This window comes from Beauveria bassiana (assembly GCF_000280675.1).
Source record: "Beauveria bassiana ARSEF 2860 unplaced genomic scaffold BBA_S00015, whole genome shotgun sequence".
Lineage (NCBI taxonomy): Eukaryota > Fungi > Ascomycota > Sordariomycetes > Hypocreales > Cordycipitaceae > Beauveria > Beauveria bassiana.
Genome location: NW_007930850.1, coordinates 269,088 through 284,286, shown reverse-complemented (window position 1 = coordinate 284,286; position 15,199 = coordinate 269,088). Strand labels below are relative to the sequence as shown.

Sequence of the window (15,199 nt, the reverse complement as noted above, 5' to 3'; positions counted from 1 at the left end):
ATTCTCTTAACTAAACTTATATAACTAGTTTTATATTAAATAAGTTATATAAGTAAATATATTATCTTATATAAATATATTTCTAGGTTTTAAAATTATAGGTAATTTAGATTATAGTATTATAAGAATTATATATATAGTAATATTATATTAAGGGCTATTAAGGTCTTTATTAACTATATTTAAAGATAACCTCTTAAAAGCACTAATTACGCCTTAAAATATAAGAGTTTTTTATCCTTAGGGTACCTATAGTTATACTTTATCCTTATTAAATCTCTTATCCTAGACCCTTATAGTTATTAAGTTATTTATAGTTCTTTAAGGGGTTATAAATATATACCTTATAGGTAAAATATTACTTAGTCTTATTACTATTACTATAAACTATAAAATACTTATTAGAGAAAAAAAATTTTTTTACTAATTAATTAACTTTTAATAATATTCTTATATAAATCTAAACCTTATAGTTATATATTTAATTATTAATAATCTTAGTTATTAAATTATATACTTATAAAGGATATTCTACTATTATAAGTAAGAAATAAGAGTTAATATAAAATAATATAAATAGGCTTATTTAATAAGCTTTTTATTCTAGATAAAAGGGTTATTATTAATAATTTAAATAATATATTTTTTATTATATTCTAATATCTTCTTTAATACGCCTAGGCGTAGTAAATCTTAACCCTTAATTTAATGTTTATAGTATATTATAATACTAGAGATACTACCTTTAGGAATACGCTTATACTAAGCCACGTCCTTATAAGAAAAACTAATTAAATATAATTACTATACCCTTCCCCTCTTATAGGGACTATAGTTAGGATTTTAGGTAATTCTAGGCATCGTGGTGGTTATAATATAGGTTATAAGAAGGAGAGTTATTTTTCTACGTGACGTGACTTAGTACTAGTATATAATTTTGGTGTTTTGCGAGCGGAATTACTTGGACCCACTGTATACCCAACTATTGGAGCTGCGCGTTGTTGCCCACCGCGACTGCTGGTCTGGTGCGAAGCCTGGCCTGTAGGATGCGTTGGGGTCATGACACGGCTGGTACGTAATTGATGAATGGGGGTCAAGTCGAGGTGGTGCAGCTTGTAGGGCGGTGGATGAGTAAATTTAACTTGGGTATCCGTACTTTGATTACACTCCTTTGGTGGGGGGACTATGTCCCCTGCTACGGCTACCACCCACAGCCTGGCTTGCACTTCATTACTGCACCAACCATGTGCAAAGAGGGCTGGCTGTACGACTATTCTTGACCGTCAAGGGTAGTTTCCCGAAGCCTAATCATCAATCACAGCCCTCATAACAAATAAATCACCAGACGAGATAGTCATGTGTGGTGCAGATGCCGAAATAAAATAACTCATCTTACAGAGCCTAAAGCCAAATACCCCTTTGGTCAGATTATGGTTTTATCCAGCCGATTCCTCACCAAATCCTACAGACCAGAATGCCTCGCCAATACGATAAAAACAATCAAAATTACCACAAGGTCGGTCGTTAAATATGTTATAGGACTTTCTAGCCTTCTGGACAGATTTTAGATTTATTAGGCATGAATATAGAATTGCGATTATGTAGCTTTAAAGGGTCCTTGCTTCTACAAGCGAAAACATTTATGCTTACACACTATGATCTTGCGCCTCGTAATATCATAGTTAACGCGGCGGCAGGGGACATATGAGAAGCAAAGCAAACAGCTCAGGACAATCAGACCGAAGTTCCTGCGGTTTCCAGTAGGACGGCGACCCAATATTGAAGCAAAAGTCATTCAACCGAGATTTAAGCAAGCTTCAGAATTGTTTGAATCATCAGATTCCAGTGCATAGAATTACATCTGACAAGCTAACAAACGAACAATGAGCGGGTTTACCATTTCACCCAGAAACCTTGTCCACAAGCGCCCCGGCCCTTCAATGCAATTAAAAGAGTAGCATTTGAATGCCTCGTCTATCTGACTATTGTATATAGGGGCAAACGCCTCAATCGCTGGAGTCGTGGCGAGGTTGCGTTGCTTTTAGCTTACCTACGTTGTGGCGACTGTCTCTTATCTCGTACTTGCCCTAGAGGGAATGGATTAGGTTATACTCGGTTCTGGCTCTCTATCGTTCATTATTTTCTCTGCTACGCCGGACCGTATATTGGGTTTCTCGCTGACGTCCTTGGCTTGTCCCTGTGATCTTGCCGTCGCCTGTATTCTTCGGTGGGGGTCCTAGCTGTGGCTCGCCGCTGTGGGTGACGCGTTGAAGGGAAGGCTTAGCTTGGACCATTTAACACATCTATTTGCTCTCGTGGTAATTTAATTTCTCTGCATCTTGTAAAACTCGATCAAGCGCGTAGGTGGTCCCCTTGGTGCTGTGAAGCTTCTCGTATGAAGTGACGTCAACGTATCTATTCTGTCTTTCAGAAAACTTGAGCGGTCGTAGTGCGGGAGTTGGCCAGTAAACCCGCTGTAACCCGCTGTAACCCGCTATACCTAGAGATAGCTTGTCAGTCCACCAGCTGGCGCGCCCGCTATCTGGGTGCGGGGGCAGTGAGGGGGGAAGCTCTTCTTGGACAAGAAAGGTGGGATGCTGTCAAACACAAACAAAAATACTCATTGGCACGCCCTACCATTGACAATTCCTGCTCTCCCGCATCTAAAGTACCCCCCTCCATCTGTAAATTTTTTTTCCTCACCCATTCCCCAATCCATCCTTTCTTCCACCATCACCTCTGCATTCCTCACAATGGCGTCCGGCAAAGAAGCTGTCCTCACTGACAAGGCCCCCAAGCCCCTCCCCGGCATCTACAGCCAGGCCATCAAGGCCAACGGCCTCGTCTTTGTCTCTGGCGCCGTCGCCATGGACCCCGAGACCAACCAGATTATTCCTGGCGACATTCAGGCTCACACTGTAAGTTCTAACCTGCCCCCGGAACACGACGCTGTCATGGAAATCCCAGCACAGCTGGCTGACAAGGACGCGCGCCCGCCTTTTACAGCACCAATGCATCAAGAACCTCAAGGCCATTCTCGAGGCCTCGGGAACCACCCTTGAAAAGGTCGTCAAGGTCAACGTCTTCCTCGCCAACATGGACGACTTTGCCAAGATGAACGAGATCTACATGACTTACTGGGGCGATGTCAAGCCTTGCCGCACGTAAGAGCCACGACCCGCCAATGATTGCTATAACACGACTTGTACTAATGATACCCGTAGCTGCGTCGCTGTCAAGACTCTGCCCCTCAACACCGACGTTGAGATTGAGTGCACTGCTGTTGAATGACTACCGGACGAGTGGAGCATTAAGGTGAAACTTTGAAACAAAATAATGCGAAGCAAGAAAAACAGTCACAAACATGACATAAATGTACCACAATAGATATTACTTACATCTATCAGAATGTGAGCTGCCAGTTGCCAACTCTACGATGGCTAATAATGCAGGATTATCAAAAATGACATAGATTTACTATGATAACCAATCATGTATTAATTGTGTGTCAATGCTCAGCTATCTATATACTTGTTTCGAAATCTTCCACCTGCGTAATCATCTCCAGTGGAAGAGGAGTGTAATAGGAAATTTGGCGCGACAAAGTCTACTTTACATATAATCAAGCTTTATCCTGCAACCAATTCTCGAGCTCCATAATCTCCTTGAGTCCATCCACAATCTTTTTGGTCTTTTCCGCGTCCGGTCGGGGTAGTGGTCTGCGCGAGAAGCCACCGTAGCCAGCATACTCGTTGAGCGCCACCTTGACGCCGACGAGGCCTGTCTGAATGGCCACCCAGTCGCCACGAGCAACAATCTCCTGCAGACGCGCCGCCTCCTTAGATGATACACCCTCCTTTTCTGCAACGTCAAATACGTGCACGCACGCGCGCGGGGCTACATTGCCGAGACCGCCGATGACGCCGGCGCCGCCCGCGGCCAGCGCCGGCAGCGTAAAGTCGGCTGAGCCCGCAAAGCACAAAAACTCATTGCCGGCCGCCTTGGCCGCCGCGGCCACGCGACCCAGCTTGCCCGTGTTGCCGCAGGTGAATTTGCAGCCGGCAATGTTGGGGTGCTTGGCGAGCGTCGCCAGCGTGTCGGAGCAAATGTCCACGCCGGGCGTCGCGCCGGGATAGTTGTAGACGAGGACCGGGATGGGCGAGGCGTCCGCAACGGCCTGGAAAAAGTCAAGCACGGTCGTCGCGCCCTCAAAGAGGCCATTGTAGTAGCTGGGCGGCAGCACCAGCGCATAGTCGCCGCCGGCGGCCGCCGCGTCTGTGCACAGGCGAATGGCCTCAAACGTCGACTGCGCTCCGCACCCGACAATGAGCGGCATGCTGGAGAAGCCCGCGGCGTCGAGGGCTTGCCGCGTCGCCTTGGTCACCGTCGTCCGTTCCTCATGCAGTAAGTGAACGGCTTCGCCGTTGGAGCCCTGCACGGCGATGCCCGCTACACCAGCCTTGGCTAGGCGCACCGCGTGCCGTCCAATCGTCTTGGTGTCTAGCTCCTCCGTTTCGGCGTCGAAAAAGGCCACAGTCGGCACGTAGATGCCCCGGCTCAGTGGTCGAGGACTGCCGCCGTTGCCACCGGTGGAAGACACCGAAGGTGACATTATGGGCTTTTTGGCTGTTGGGTGTAAATCGGTACGTTGTAGGTTATTGATGGGGAGAAATCTCCAATCAAGAACGAGAAGGAAGGGGTTATAATTGTTGAATTTTATGATGGTAAGGCAGATGATCTTGTAAGAAGGAAAAGGGAAGACAAGATTTATTTGGAGAACGACAGCGGAGAGAGTGGGAAGGTCTATCCACGTTCTCGCTAGTGGTGCCTCTAAACCAGTAGCCTTTCCGTCCCGCCCAAGACGACTCAGGAAATCTACGAAACGATACACATCCAATAGTTGGCCCCGCCCCTCTTTGTTCTGTCTTGATCCGTCACCCGTGTGACGCTGTTGAAGGCCTATCCGGCTACCGGCCATTCCACCCAACTAACACTGTGGTTGTGTGCATGACGAATTCGCCCATCACGACATCAGCTACCTAGTGAGTACATGGCATCTAGTCTGGCAGCCTTCAGTTGCCTCTAGTCTGAGAAGAAGTTCCGTCAACTGATCCGCCCGCCCTCGAATCGTGTTGCCAATGTCGCACCCCCGCGGCGACCACTTTAGCCTGTTCCGCAGCCCCCCACGCGGCGCGGCCCCAGTTGGGGAGCAGATTTTATGTCTTATTTATGACATGTGTGTATGACTGCGGTGTGTGGAGGGCTGGGAAAGACCCTGTCCAAGGCTGAGGTGTCAGTTCGCTTTGGGGTTTCTTTGTCTATCACAGTGTCGCAGAGCCACCATTGTCGCACAAAATTCGGATGCACGCAGTCAAAACTGTGTCCATCGGTAAGATGGAGCGAGATGGAGGGGGTCACCCGAGGCCCTTGTCAGTGACACACAGCTCCAGCAGGGGGGTCTTGGGGGGCCCTGAGCCAGGATGGATGCCAAGTTGCAAGTTGCTAGGTTGCTAGGCCAGCAAACTAGCACTAGTTCCGGTGGTCCTCGGCGAAGCTTCAGCTGGAGAATCCAGGTTGATGCAAGACATGTGGAGAAATTCGGATGCAGGCAGAGTCCTGCAGGCTGCGGGCAAGTGTCCGATCTGCTGACTTCCGTGAGATAACTCACCGTGAGCAACCGCAGCCCAACGTAACGTTTCGACACGTCAACGTAATCTCGGGAAGCCGAAATCACATGCCCTTGCCGTGCTTTCAGGTGCTTGGCTTGATCATATTCATGGCCACAATCATTGTATGACATGGCATTGTAGCCCTTGTCATCTAGGTAGCCTGTTTGCATCCCCCGCAGTGTGGAAAGGCACGGAAAGGCAGCCCGGCAACCCCCCACTCACGCGCGCCCCCAACATGGTGGGTGGGGGGATTCAACATCACGAGACACATTGCTTGTTGATCAAGTGCGGAAAGAAAATGCACACTCCTCACACTCCGCTCCCTATACTAACGTCTATCATCAAATTTGTGCGCCACCGAATTCCTCACCAACCCCGTGCCTTTGTCCAGATGTCCACAATTTCATCCTCCTTGCCCGGCCGATCCTCATCCACCACAAAGTACCACCCAAAGTGGCTGCTGGTGATGCACGCGTGGTTGGGCCACAGCTTCACTTTCTGGCCAACCTCCAGCATGTCCGAGGGCGGCCCCGACGGCGTACCCTTGCGCTTGCCCGCCGCCCAGGTCAGAATGCCGTGCTCCTGCGAGAAGCGGCCCACCTGCCATCCCTCATGGTCCTCGACATCGCCTGCAGGCGGCGCGGCGCCCGTCCGCCCCCACGGCGTTAGCAAGGCCATGCCGTCGTACGCCTTGCAGAATTCACGGCCCAGGGCCAGCCCGCCGGCACCGATGAGCACCTCGGGCGTGCCGCCTGCGCCGCGCCCAGGGTACGTGCTGTGGACTTGGGCGAGAATAGTCAGCGCAATGTCGCCCCACGAAAGGCGCGACGCTGACATGCTGTGCGCGGCGAGCTGCTGGAGGTCGAGCGTGGGGTAGACGCCAGCGTGAATTTCTACAACGTGGCCGCTGCTCTTGACCGTGCCAAACAGCGCCGTCAAGCTCTGCACCTCGGTCTGTAGCTCTGGCGTAGACGCGGCCTGTGCGTCGTCGTCTTGGCTCAAAAGATTCTGGACAGACAGGGCTGTGGGCGATGCACCACCGGACAGAACGAGGGCGGGGAGGTTTGATACGCCCTGTTCCGCTGCGCGCGCCTTGATTTTGTCTGCGCCGACCATCATGGCCCGAATTTCGTCGCCCATCATCTTGATGGCCGCCGCACGGCTATCACCGCCGTAGGACTGACCGGCGTGCGAGTACAGCCCAGAGAGTACAATATCGCCATTCTGGTGAGCCTTCAGGGCAGCATCGGCAACCTCGAGGAGGCGCTCGCCATCAGCGACGACGCCAGCTCGTTTGCCGCCCATGTCAATTTTGATCGAGGCATGGGGCGCAATGCCGCTCGCTTGGCGTAGCTTAGCAGCGACGGGGAGCTGCGCAGGATCGTCGAGAAGAATCGAGACGGAGCCTTGGCCGAGAGCGCTGGCAATGGCGGCAAGGCGGTCAACTGCATTGGCGTTGATGGGTAGGCCGTAGAGAATCTGCCAGTATTAATTAGCTACTGCTTTTTGATTCAATTACCCCACAAAGACATACATTAATTTGCCGACCTTGAGATTTGTACTCTTTGAGAGTCTGCAGCAGGAATTCCCCCTCGGCTAGAGTCGAAATCACAAGATTCACCGGAAATGAAGCGTCATCACCGACTTGCAGGCGGGTAATTTCTACCGTCTTTAAAAAGTCAGCATGCAACTTGCGCAGAGGCGCGCTACTACTAGACCAGCCATACTTTGTGCGTCTTGACGTGTGCTCGCCAGCCTAGGTTGAGGCTCTTGCAAGCATCCAGCATGCGGCTGCAGTTTCTGCGCACGGCGGCGACGTTGATGATGGCCGCCGGTGTAGGCACATTGCGAATTGACTTTCCCACGTACTCGGCGACAAGTGCCTCTCGGGGCGAGGCAGCGTAGTAGGTCAACGACGCCATGGCGATTGTAGCAGCGAACAGTGACGGATGCTGGAGCAGGCAAGCAACGGGTCACTTGAGGCCTTTTTTTTCTTCAACGAGCGATCAAGACTGCGTGCGACCAATTATCGTGCGACGTATTATGAAAAGCTAAAGGTGCGACAAGAGGAAAAGGTCAAGGAAACCCCCACAAACTCTAGAACACGCAGCATATCCCTCATTATTGCTCCCCCCTCCAGAATCCGCCTGCCCCTCACTACGCCAGACTAGGCATCGCGCCCTCCAAATAGATAGGAATGCTACGGAACATGAGCGGAATATGGGGTATTATGGGGGTTTCTGCCCTCAATTGCACCAACCATCAAAAGGCCCCTTGGAGCTAACGTCCTGATCAGCGCTTGGACGACTCATGGAACCCTTTGAGGAAAGGCAGGCCGTTATCGAATATTACAGTGCCATTCCGAAGATGCCATGTTGATTCTCGCTAGGTCAAGCGATGCAAGAATAAGGTCTTTCGTCGATCAGGAACACGGATCCCCGGTCGCATTATCGCCTTCTATAATAGAGGCTTCTGTGTGACATTTCGACATTGTGATTGGCCATTGGCTGCAAATATGCCGAGGCGCGCCTGCACGCCATCGCTGGCTTATTCCTAGTCAGGCTATAGACTGCCCATAACTAGCAGGCCCAGCTGCAGCCTCTCTGTCTCGGGGCAATCATCCAACTAGAAAAGTCCGTGTTACAAAGACAAAGAGAAAAAAAAGGCCGAATCACCCAAGTCGCGCCAATTTCTTACCAAACTTGGCAAACAACAATCAAAAAATCCCAACCAAGAGAACTTCAAGATGCCAGAAAAGCTATATCCCATTCATCCGTCCCAGGAACATCGATTGAACGCAGAGTACAAGGCTTTTTACAATGAAAATTCCATTGCCGCGCCCAAGATTCATACGATTCCCATCAGCGTGATCCGCTCCATACCCCGACGGCCGTTTCCCGGTAGTGGTCCTGAGATTCCGGTGGGCAAAAAGGAAGACATTCTCATCGCTCTAGACTCGGGCCCGACCAAAGGCGTGACGATACCGACTCGCTGCTACACGCCGCCCGGCTCGGCACCGACCGGGGGGTGGCCGGTCCTCGTCTTTTACCACGGCGGCGGCTGGACGCTCGGCGGTCTGGACTCGGAGTTGGACGTCATTACCAACATTTGCACACGCGCCAAGTGCGTGGTCGTCTCTGTAGACTATAGGCAGGTCTATTCCCGCAGCTCAAGTTTTTTTGCCTTATCTTTTTTTTTTTTGCCGCGCTAACAGCGGTTTTAAATACACACAACAAACAGACTTGCCCCCGAACACGCATTTCCCGCCGCGGTAGACGATGCCTGGGCCGCCCTCCTCTGGGTCTCCAAGGAAGGCCCGGCCAGGCTCGCCATTGACGCAGCCAACCTCGCCGTCGGCGGCACCTCGGCCGGCGGCAACCTCGCCGCCGTCATGGCCCAGCGCGCGGCGGCGGCGCGCGGCGGGCCCGCCATCAAGACGCAGCTCCTCAGCATCCCCGTCACGGACAATACGCGGACGCCCGACAACAGCGCGTGCTGGCGCGACCTGCAGCACTCGCCCGCGCTCTCGGCCGACATTATGCTGTGGTTCCGCGACTGCTATCTGCCCGGGGGGGGGCCCGGCCGCCGCCGCGGCCTGGGCGCACCCGGAGGCGAGCCCGCTGCTCTGGACGGGCGACTGGTCCGCGCTGCCGCCGGCCGTTGTCGTCGTCGCGGGACTCGACGTGCTGCGCGACGAGGGCGAGGCGTTTGCGGCAAAGCTAAGGCAAGCCGGCGTGGGCGTGCGTCTCGCCATGTTTCACGACCAGCCGCACGTTTTCCCGAGCATGAGCGGCGTGCTGGAAGACGGGCGTCGGGCCGTCACTTTCATGTGCGAGAGCTTGCATGATTCGTTCTATGGTAATGATGATTCCATTGTAGCTCGGTCTAATATCTAGTCTAGAAAAGCTAGCTACACCCGCAGAAACTCGTTTCAAATTTAGCGTCTTTCCAATCAGAAAGCAAGCTTGACAAGACAAGGACGATTATTTCATATTATCTGTTAAGTTAGAAAGCAAACAACTTGGCAAAACACACCAAAGACAACCATTTCAATCTATCCGACCTAGTTGTGACAGGCTTGGACTTCATCAGTGTGATCGGGGTGGGAATCGGGACTGGGAGTGTTGGTCGGGCTGGCGTCAAAGGTCCTTGTGAAAGTGGAAGAGGTAGAACTACCATGAGGCATGGTGACGTAAAAGGTCCCTGTGGAATAGGTTGAACTGTAGGGAGCCATGCTGGCGTAAAATGTCCTTGTGGAAGAGGTAGAAGCGGTGGTGTAGGCAGGACGATCCTGATGACTAGTAGTAGTCTTGTTGTGGCTTTCGGGGTAGCCAGATGCAGTAGAGACGGCACCGCTGCTGGAAGTGGTAAAGAGACTCGACGTCTTGGAGCTGCGTGTAGCGGTGATGTCGTCCCATCTAGTCATGTTAGGGCGCGGGAAGAACGTGTCTTTGTGGTTGGTGGAATTGCCCGAAGACGAGGAGTTGCCGCCAAAGGTAGTGAAGAGACCGCGCGAATCCAGGGGAATGGACAGATTGCCTGGTCGGACCTGCTGCTGCAGAAAGAACATGGTTCGTTGCGAAATGTCCAAATCGTCTTTTGCAGTCATCCAATAGTAGCCATGGTCTTGGGCCTTGATGTGCTCGACAAACCCGTATTGGCCGTGGCAGGTGTACTTTTCCGAGGTGATACGCTTGTCGACGTAATATTCCTGGTGAGGCACCGGGTTGCAGTTGTTGCGGCGCACCCAGCGCTTGATCCAGTCTGGAATCGGAGGAATCGCACCGACTACGCGCTCTTTGATGGTGAGCCCCCCGTAGGGCGACGTCGGGTCTTGTAATCCGTGCGCCTCCAAGATGGGCATGGGCAGCCGCGCGTTCTTGCAGTAGTCGTCGTCGAGGTCGCGATACAGCGTGGGCCCCATGAGCGCCATGGCGGCAAAGTGCCGACTGAAGCGCGGGTCGCAGGCGAGAATGTTGGCAAATCCGCCGCCGCCAGTGTGGCCGACGAGGTATACGCGGTCCACGTCGATGCAGTAATTGTTCATGAGATGCTCAAGAGCCATCTCGGTGAACTTGAAGTCATCGACCCACGGTTCAGCGTTATTGGCACCATACCAGCTCCTCTAATGCAGTGTCAGTATGGGCGTCGTCTTTCCTAAATCTGAAAAGAAGACTTTTAGGTACTTGCCTTGAAAGCCCTCATGTACTGAACCATCATGTTGGGGTTGATGCCGGGCTTTGAGAATCGAGTCTGCTGAGAAAATTCCCAGTGAGGCCTGCCGGTACCGTGGAATGCCATGATCAGAGGTTGAGGTGTGTTCTCGTCGTACTTCTCAGGCGTGTAGGTTACGAAAGCACGCCAGTAGCGCGAGACGACGAATCGGGCGTTCCATTCCTCCTTACCGATGTGCGTGATCTGTTTTCCACAGCCCGGTGAGCCTCGGCCATGAGTCACATTCGAGGCGGCATCGGCTGCCGCCAAGAATATAGTCGCAACAAGCCCAGAGACAGAAATCTTCATCTTGCACCGCAGTCTCGAGAGTATACTGATGAAAAAAGGCGAGGGGGCTGCCAGGTGGCTTGGCTTTATAGGCCAATTTTGAGTTATGAACATAAGAATTTTCAAGCCCACTGGCTTGATTTCTGTTACAAATCTTTTTCGGGGAGCAAACCCCCGTCGAAAAAGTGTGTTTACTGACGGGTCAGTTCACTCAGCCACAGAAGCCTTTGAACCCAATTTTGAATCTCAGAGGCTATCATCTAGTGGTACTATAGTAGCAGCGACCCTAGCAGTTCAATTCAGCGTTTGATTACAAAAAGAATCGAGAGTGCGGTAGAAAAGATGCTGGCGGGCTTGGATCTAATCATGGAGTAGGCATTGAAGTGTTGTCCATAACTGAGCTCTTTCGATGCTGAAACCTCGGACGAAATTATTATAGCTTCTTCAAAGTCCTTTAGCATTTTTCTAGTATTTAAGCTTAATTTGACTCCCAGAGGTTTCATGTGTACCTTTCGGCGTCGCTACCGTTAAAGCTTGTTGACGAGCGCCACGAGTCTGGACCATGCGCCACCAAGAATCGAGCACGTCATCAATGAACAGTTTCACAGGGTGGAAAAGTATTTTATACTATATAGCCTATACATCTTAAGCCGCTGCTTTTCGGAGGCTCAAATGTCCCAAATCAGACCCGGGGTGGGTTGTAACATGCCCAATGTGCCCAGTGCCGTATTGTTGTGCCAAGTGTGCAGGGTCGACATCTAATACCTTGCTTTTAGTGATATTATTTGGTTGCCAATATGTTTGTTCTAACACATATCCGAAAAGAACCATTTCTGTCTTCTCATCAGGTCCAAACCATCACCTACCCTCTGCGGCTACATCGTATCTAAGGCACTAGCCACACAAAGCACTTCAAAGTCGCCTACGGTCAAAATCAATACGGGTACATGCCGTTAGTGTATACTTCACTGCCTTAATATGGCTAGTTGCCAGCAAAAATGCCGATGATATCCTGCCCAAGTCTCTGCTGGTAGAGCTAAGAGGAACCATGGTCTGGACGCCGCGTCTTTTAGCCGCGGAGCATGTAAGCCGCTAGGCCGCGCTCGGTGCTTCCATTGCCCATCCCCATGGAGACGAGAAAAATTTGCCGGTGTCTGGTTCGCCGACAGATGCGGCTCTCGCAGTAGACGACAACGGCTGACTTGCGAAGCTTTGTCCAGACTCGGTGTCGCGCAGCCCGCCCAGATGCAGCTGCATTGAGTAACGAGCGACATCAAGTTACCGAATTGTACGTAATCAACGCTAGATTCGTGTTGTATTTGCTAGCATAGGCGGTTGCGCGCCTCAAAATATTGTTGGCCCATCGCAGTGCCCTTCTGCTCATTCCCGCAGAGTAGCCAATATACCTCGAATAGTGACCCAAGGTAAAAGGCACAAATTTCGAATGCGGAGACTCTGAAATGATTAAGGCTACAAAATTGGCGACCTCGGATGAGAACCCCTGCCAGCTGATAAGAACAGCTTCCAATGACTCCTACTCGGGCCTTAGGTGACTGATCGTCGGACCCCTTCTTTCTCGAAAATGGCAACTTCTTTCAAGCATATGGGCTATCGGAAAATTTGAAGAAACAAATGGGCTTGAAAAAACCGAGTCTGCTCCCGAGCGATTACGGGTCTCTTCACCCACGATACTCAACTATAAATATTCCTCCTTTTCCCTCCGGAACGGATCCGAACAGCACGGCCCCACCGCCATCCTATTTCCAAGAACCCACCCCGAGAGTCCGGCGGCGAGAATCGACGCTTACACTGGCGTCGGCATCCGTCTCCTAGACACACATCTTTGTCCACCAGCCTATTGCCAGCGCGCAGCGTGGCTGTTGCTGGCAACAATATTGAGAGCTGTAGGGACAGGGCATGGCTTCCTTTTCGAGGACAGACCTTGACCAAGGTGGTTGTGACTCGGCAACGTCCACTGCCAAAATATATGTCTGCACAACGTGCGGGAAGCGTTATCAGAGAAATGCCCATCTACGTCGCCACGAAGCCACACGTAAGTCGATCAAGTTTTGTTCCATCTCGCTTCTGAGTTTTTACGCCGCGCGCGGAAGGTCTCCATTACCGGGCAGTCTTTCTCGCCTTGCGCACGCTTCTCAGTCATCTCCCATGCTCAATACCTCTTACAAAACCACAGCCACCTACCTCCCTCCTCCTTCTCCGCACAAGTTTACTCACTTGACCATGATGCTCTTTGCGGCACTTTAACCCTCATTCCATGCAGCAAACTTATCCTAATATTGTGTCACCAGATTCCGCCTCGGGCAGATTCCGCTGCCTGTACTGCGCCAAGGAGTTTGGACGAGGGTAAGCTCGCAGTCGTCTTCATGTCATCTCCTTCTTACCCGCCTTTTTAACCAAATCAATTTTTCGCAGAGACGTGTGCCGAAAGCACATGCTCAATTGCATCGAAAAGGACGCCGACAGCGTGGTTCCCGAGCTTCGCCGCGGACGCAAACCAAAGGCGTGCGAGGCTTGCTTCGTCAGCAAAGTGTCTTGCGACAAAGGTCACCCCTGCAGCAGGTGTCTGCTTCGGCATTTATCCTGTCGTCCACGTAATGTCGTCGTCGACGGTGCTCGCAGGTCCGCGTTACCAAAGACGCAGGTCTTGCCACGCTCCTCACAGTCCGCCGGCGGCTGCCGCGCCAGTGACAGCTCAGGGGGGTCCGACACCCACGCCGAGGAGAGCATGTGTTGGATCAAGATCAAGAGCGCCGTCGATCCACGCGCGGCCTCGATGCTGGAGCACATGTCCAACGATCACAGCGCTAAGACAGAGCGTATACCGGATATGAGCTTCCTCGGATCGAGCGGCGGCCAGGATCACAGCAACGCGCCACAGGCTTCCGTCGACACGCCAGATCTGATGGAGCTATGGCCGTGGGACTACGCCTCCATGCTCGATGATCCTCTGTTCAACTTTGACGGCGCCTATGACATTACCATGCTCTCCCTCAACGGAGACCCCTTCACCCCCATCCCCGACTTCAGCCCCTCTTCCGCCGAAGGCATCGAGAACACATCCCTCCTCCTCGTCAACGCGCTGCAGGATATGCACGTCGAGCTCTGCACTAGCGATTCGACCTACCAGAAACCTTTCCACGTGCCCTCTGTCAGCGCTTCCCTCTCTGCAGCCAACCTCAAGCGCTTCGCCGCCGCCTTCTCCCGCCTCAGGGGCTTTGAGGCAACCTGACGGGAGAGCTTGCCACCGCGGCACTGTTAAAGGCTGGCATGTCCATGCACAGAAATGAACAGTGCCACTTGACACGAGCGAGTATCGAAGCCAGTATCAACAAGTCCGAGCGCCCTCTCTTGCAAAAAGTCGGTCACTAGACGGTGACAGAACTGTACAATGTCTTGTTGCATGGAAAGCACAGCTATGGATGGCGGTGTCATCATAGGCCAATGTCATACCCCAACATACTGGATACCAAGCTCAGCTCAGGAACAGGCGATTGCCCGCATCGCTGCTTCCCTCCCCACACCCATGCATGTAGCAAGGAGTGCAGTGAGAGAAAAATGTGTGGCTCTGGGAGCCACTATAGATAATCTCTAAAAAACGGCAGCAACAACCTAGAATCTAGGCTTGTTGAGGTTTCTTCAAAAGATAGAGACAAGCCTAAAACAGGAGGAGGTCAATGAATATCAGCGCTACCGCGTGTCACTGCAGAGGTTAGTGGGTAAGAGACAGGTAAAAGGACAGTGGAAAAATAATGTCATCGTGAAATTTCTTGCCGAGCGATTGTCCCACAATGCTAACCCATGGGTATCGAAGAATGCGAAAAGGAACCGAAGTTTGGTCAACAACAGGTACAAGTCGACCGTGTAGCAGTAGAAGCCAGCATCCGAATAATACAGTACAACGTCCGAGCGCCTAGTCTCCTTTCCTTACTCCTGGTTTTGATAACCGTACCAAACCTAAGCCGTGTCTAGTATTAGCTGCTGGTCAGCTCCTGTTGCTTAAGTTGCAG

The 15,199-nt window shown here is 51.7% G+C and overlaps 6 protein-coding genes across 6 annotated transcripts; 3 read left to right on the top strand and 3 right to left on the bottom strand.

The window, feature by feature from the left end:
• Nucleotides 1-2,753: 2,753 nt before the first annotated feature.
• On the top strand, nucleotides 2,754-3,291 carry BBA_05665 (L-PSP endoribonuclease family protein Brt1; the record flags this gene model as incomplete). Its single annotated transcript, XM_008600762.1, has 3 exons — nucleotides 2,754-2,918; nucleotides 3,007-3,164; nucleotides 3,225-3,291. The coding sequence occupies 3 exons, from the start codon at nucleotides 2,754-2,756 to the stop codon at nucleotides 3,289-3,291; spliced, it is 390 nt and encodes a 129-aa protein (XP_008598984.1).
• Nucleotides 3,292-3,622: 331 nt separating this feature from the next.
• On the bottom strand, nucleotides 3,623-4,612 carry BBA_05664 (dihydrodipicolinate synthetase; the record flags this gene model as incomplete). The annotated part of the gene is made up of 1 exon (XM_008600761.1): nucleotides 3,623-4,612. One exon carries the CDS (start codon nucleotides 4,610-4,612, stop codon nucleotides 3,623-3,625), a length of 990 nt encoding a protein of 329 aa, XP_008598983.1.
• Nucleotides 4,613-6,035: 1,423 nt separating this feature from the next.
• On the bottom strand, nucleotides 6,036-7,591 carry BBA_05663 (alanine racemase domain protein; the record flags this gene model as incomplete). The annotated part of the gene is made up of 3 exons (XM_008600760.1): nucleotides 6,036-7,148; nucleotides 7,204-7,338; nucleotides 7,397-7,591. 3 exons carry the CDS (start codon nucleotides 7,589-7,591, stop codon nucleotides 6,036-6,038), a joined length of 1,443 nt encoding a protein of 480 aa, XP_008598982.1.
• An 824-nt stretch (nucleotides 7,592-8,415) lies between these two features.
• Nucleotides 8,416-9,610, top strand: BBA_05662 (Alpha/beta hydrolase fold-3; the record flags this gene model as incomplete). Its single annotated transcript, XM_008600759.1, has 4 exons — nucleotides 8,416-8,792; nucleotides 8,910-9,309; nucleotides 9,368-9,498; nucleotides 9,571-9,610. The coding sequence occupies 4 exons, from the start codon at nucleotides 8,416-8,418 to the stop codon at nucleotides 9,608-9,610; spliced, it is 948 nt and encodes a 315-aa protein (XP_008598981.1).
• Nucleotides 9,611-9,732: 122 nt separating this feature from the next.
• Nucleotides 9,733-11,192, bottom strand: BBA_05661 (ferulic acid esterase (FaeA), putative; the record flags this gene model as incomplete). The annotated part of the gene is made up of 2 exons (XM_008600758.1): nucleotides 9,733-10,794; nucleotides 10,884-11,192. 2 exons carry the CDS (start codon nucleotides 11,190-11,192, stop codon nucleotides 9,733-9,735), a joined length of 1,371 nt encoding a protein of 456 aa, XP_008598980.1.
• A 2,002-nt stretch (nucleotides 11,193-13,194) lies between these two features.
• On the top strand, nucleotides 13,195-14,421 carry BBA_05660 (C2H2 type zinc finger domain protein; the record flags this gene model as incomplete). The annotated part of the gene is made up of 3 exons (XM_008600757.1): nucleotides 13,195-13,224; nucleotides 13,453-13,535; nucleotides 13,605-14,421. The coding sequence occupies 3 exons, from the start codon at nucleotides 13,195-13,197 to the stop codon at nucleotides 14,419-14,421; spliced, it is 930 nt and encodes a 309-aa protein (XP_008598979.1).
• Between the last annotated feature and the right edge of the window lie 778 nt (nucleotides 14,422-15,199).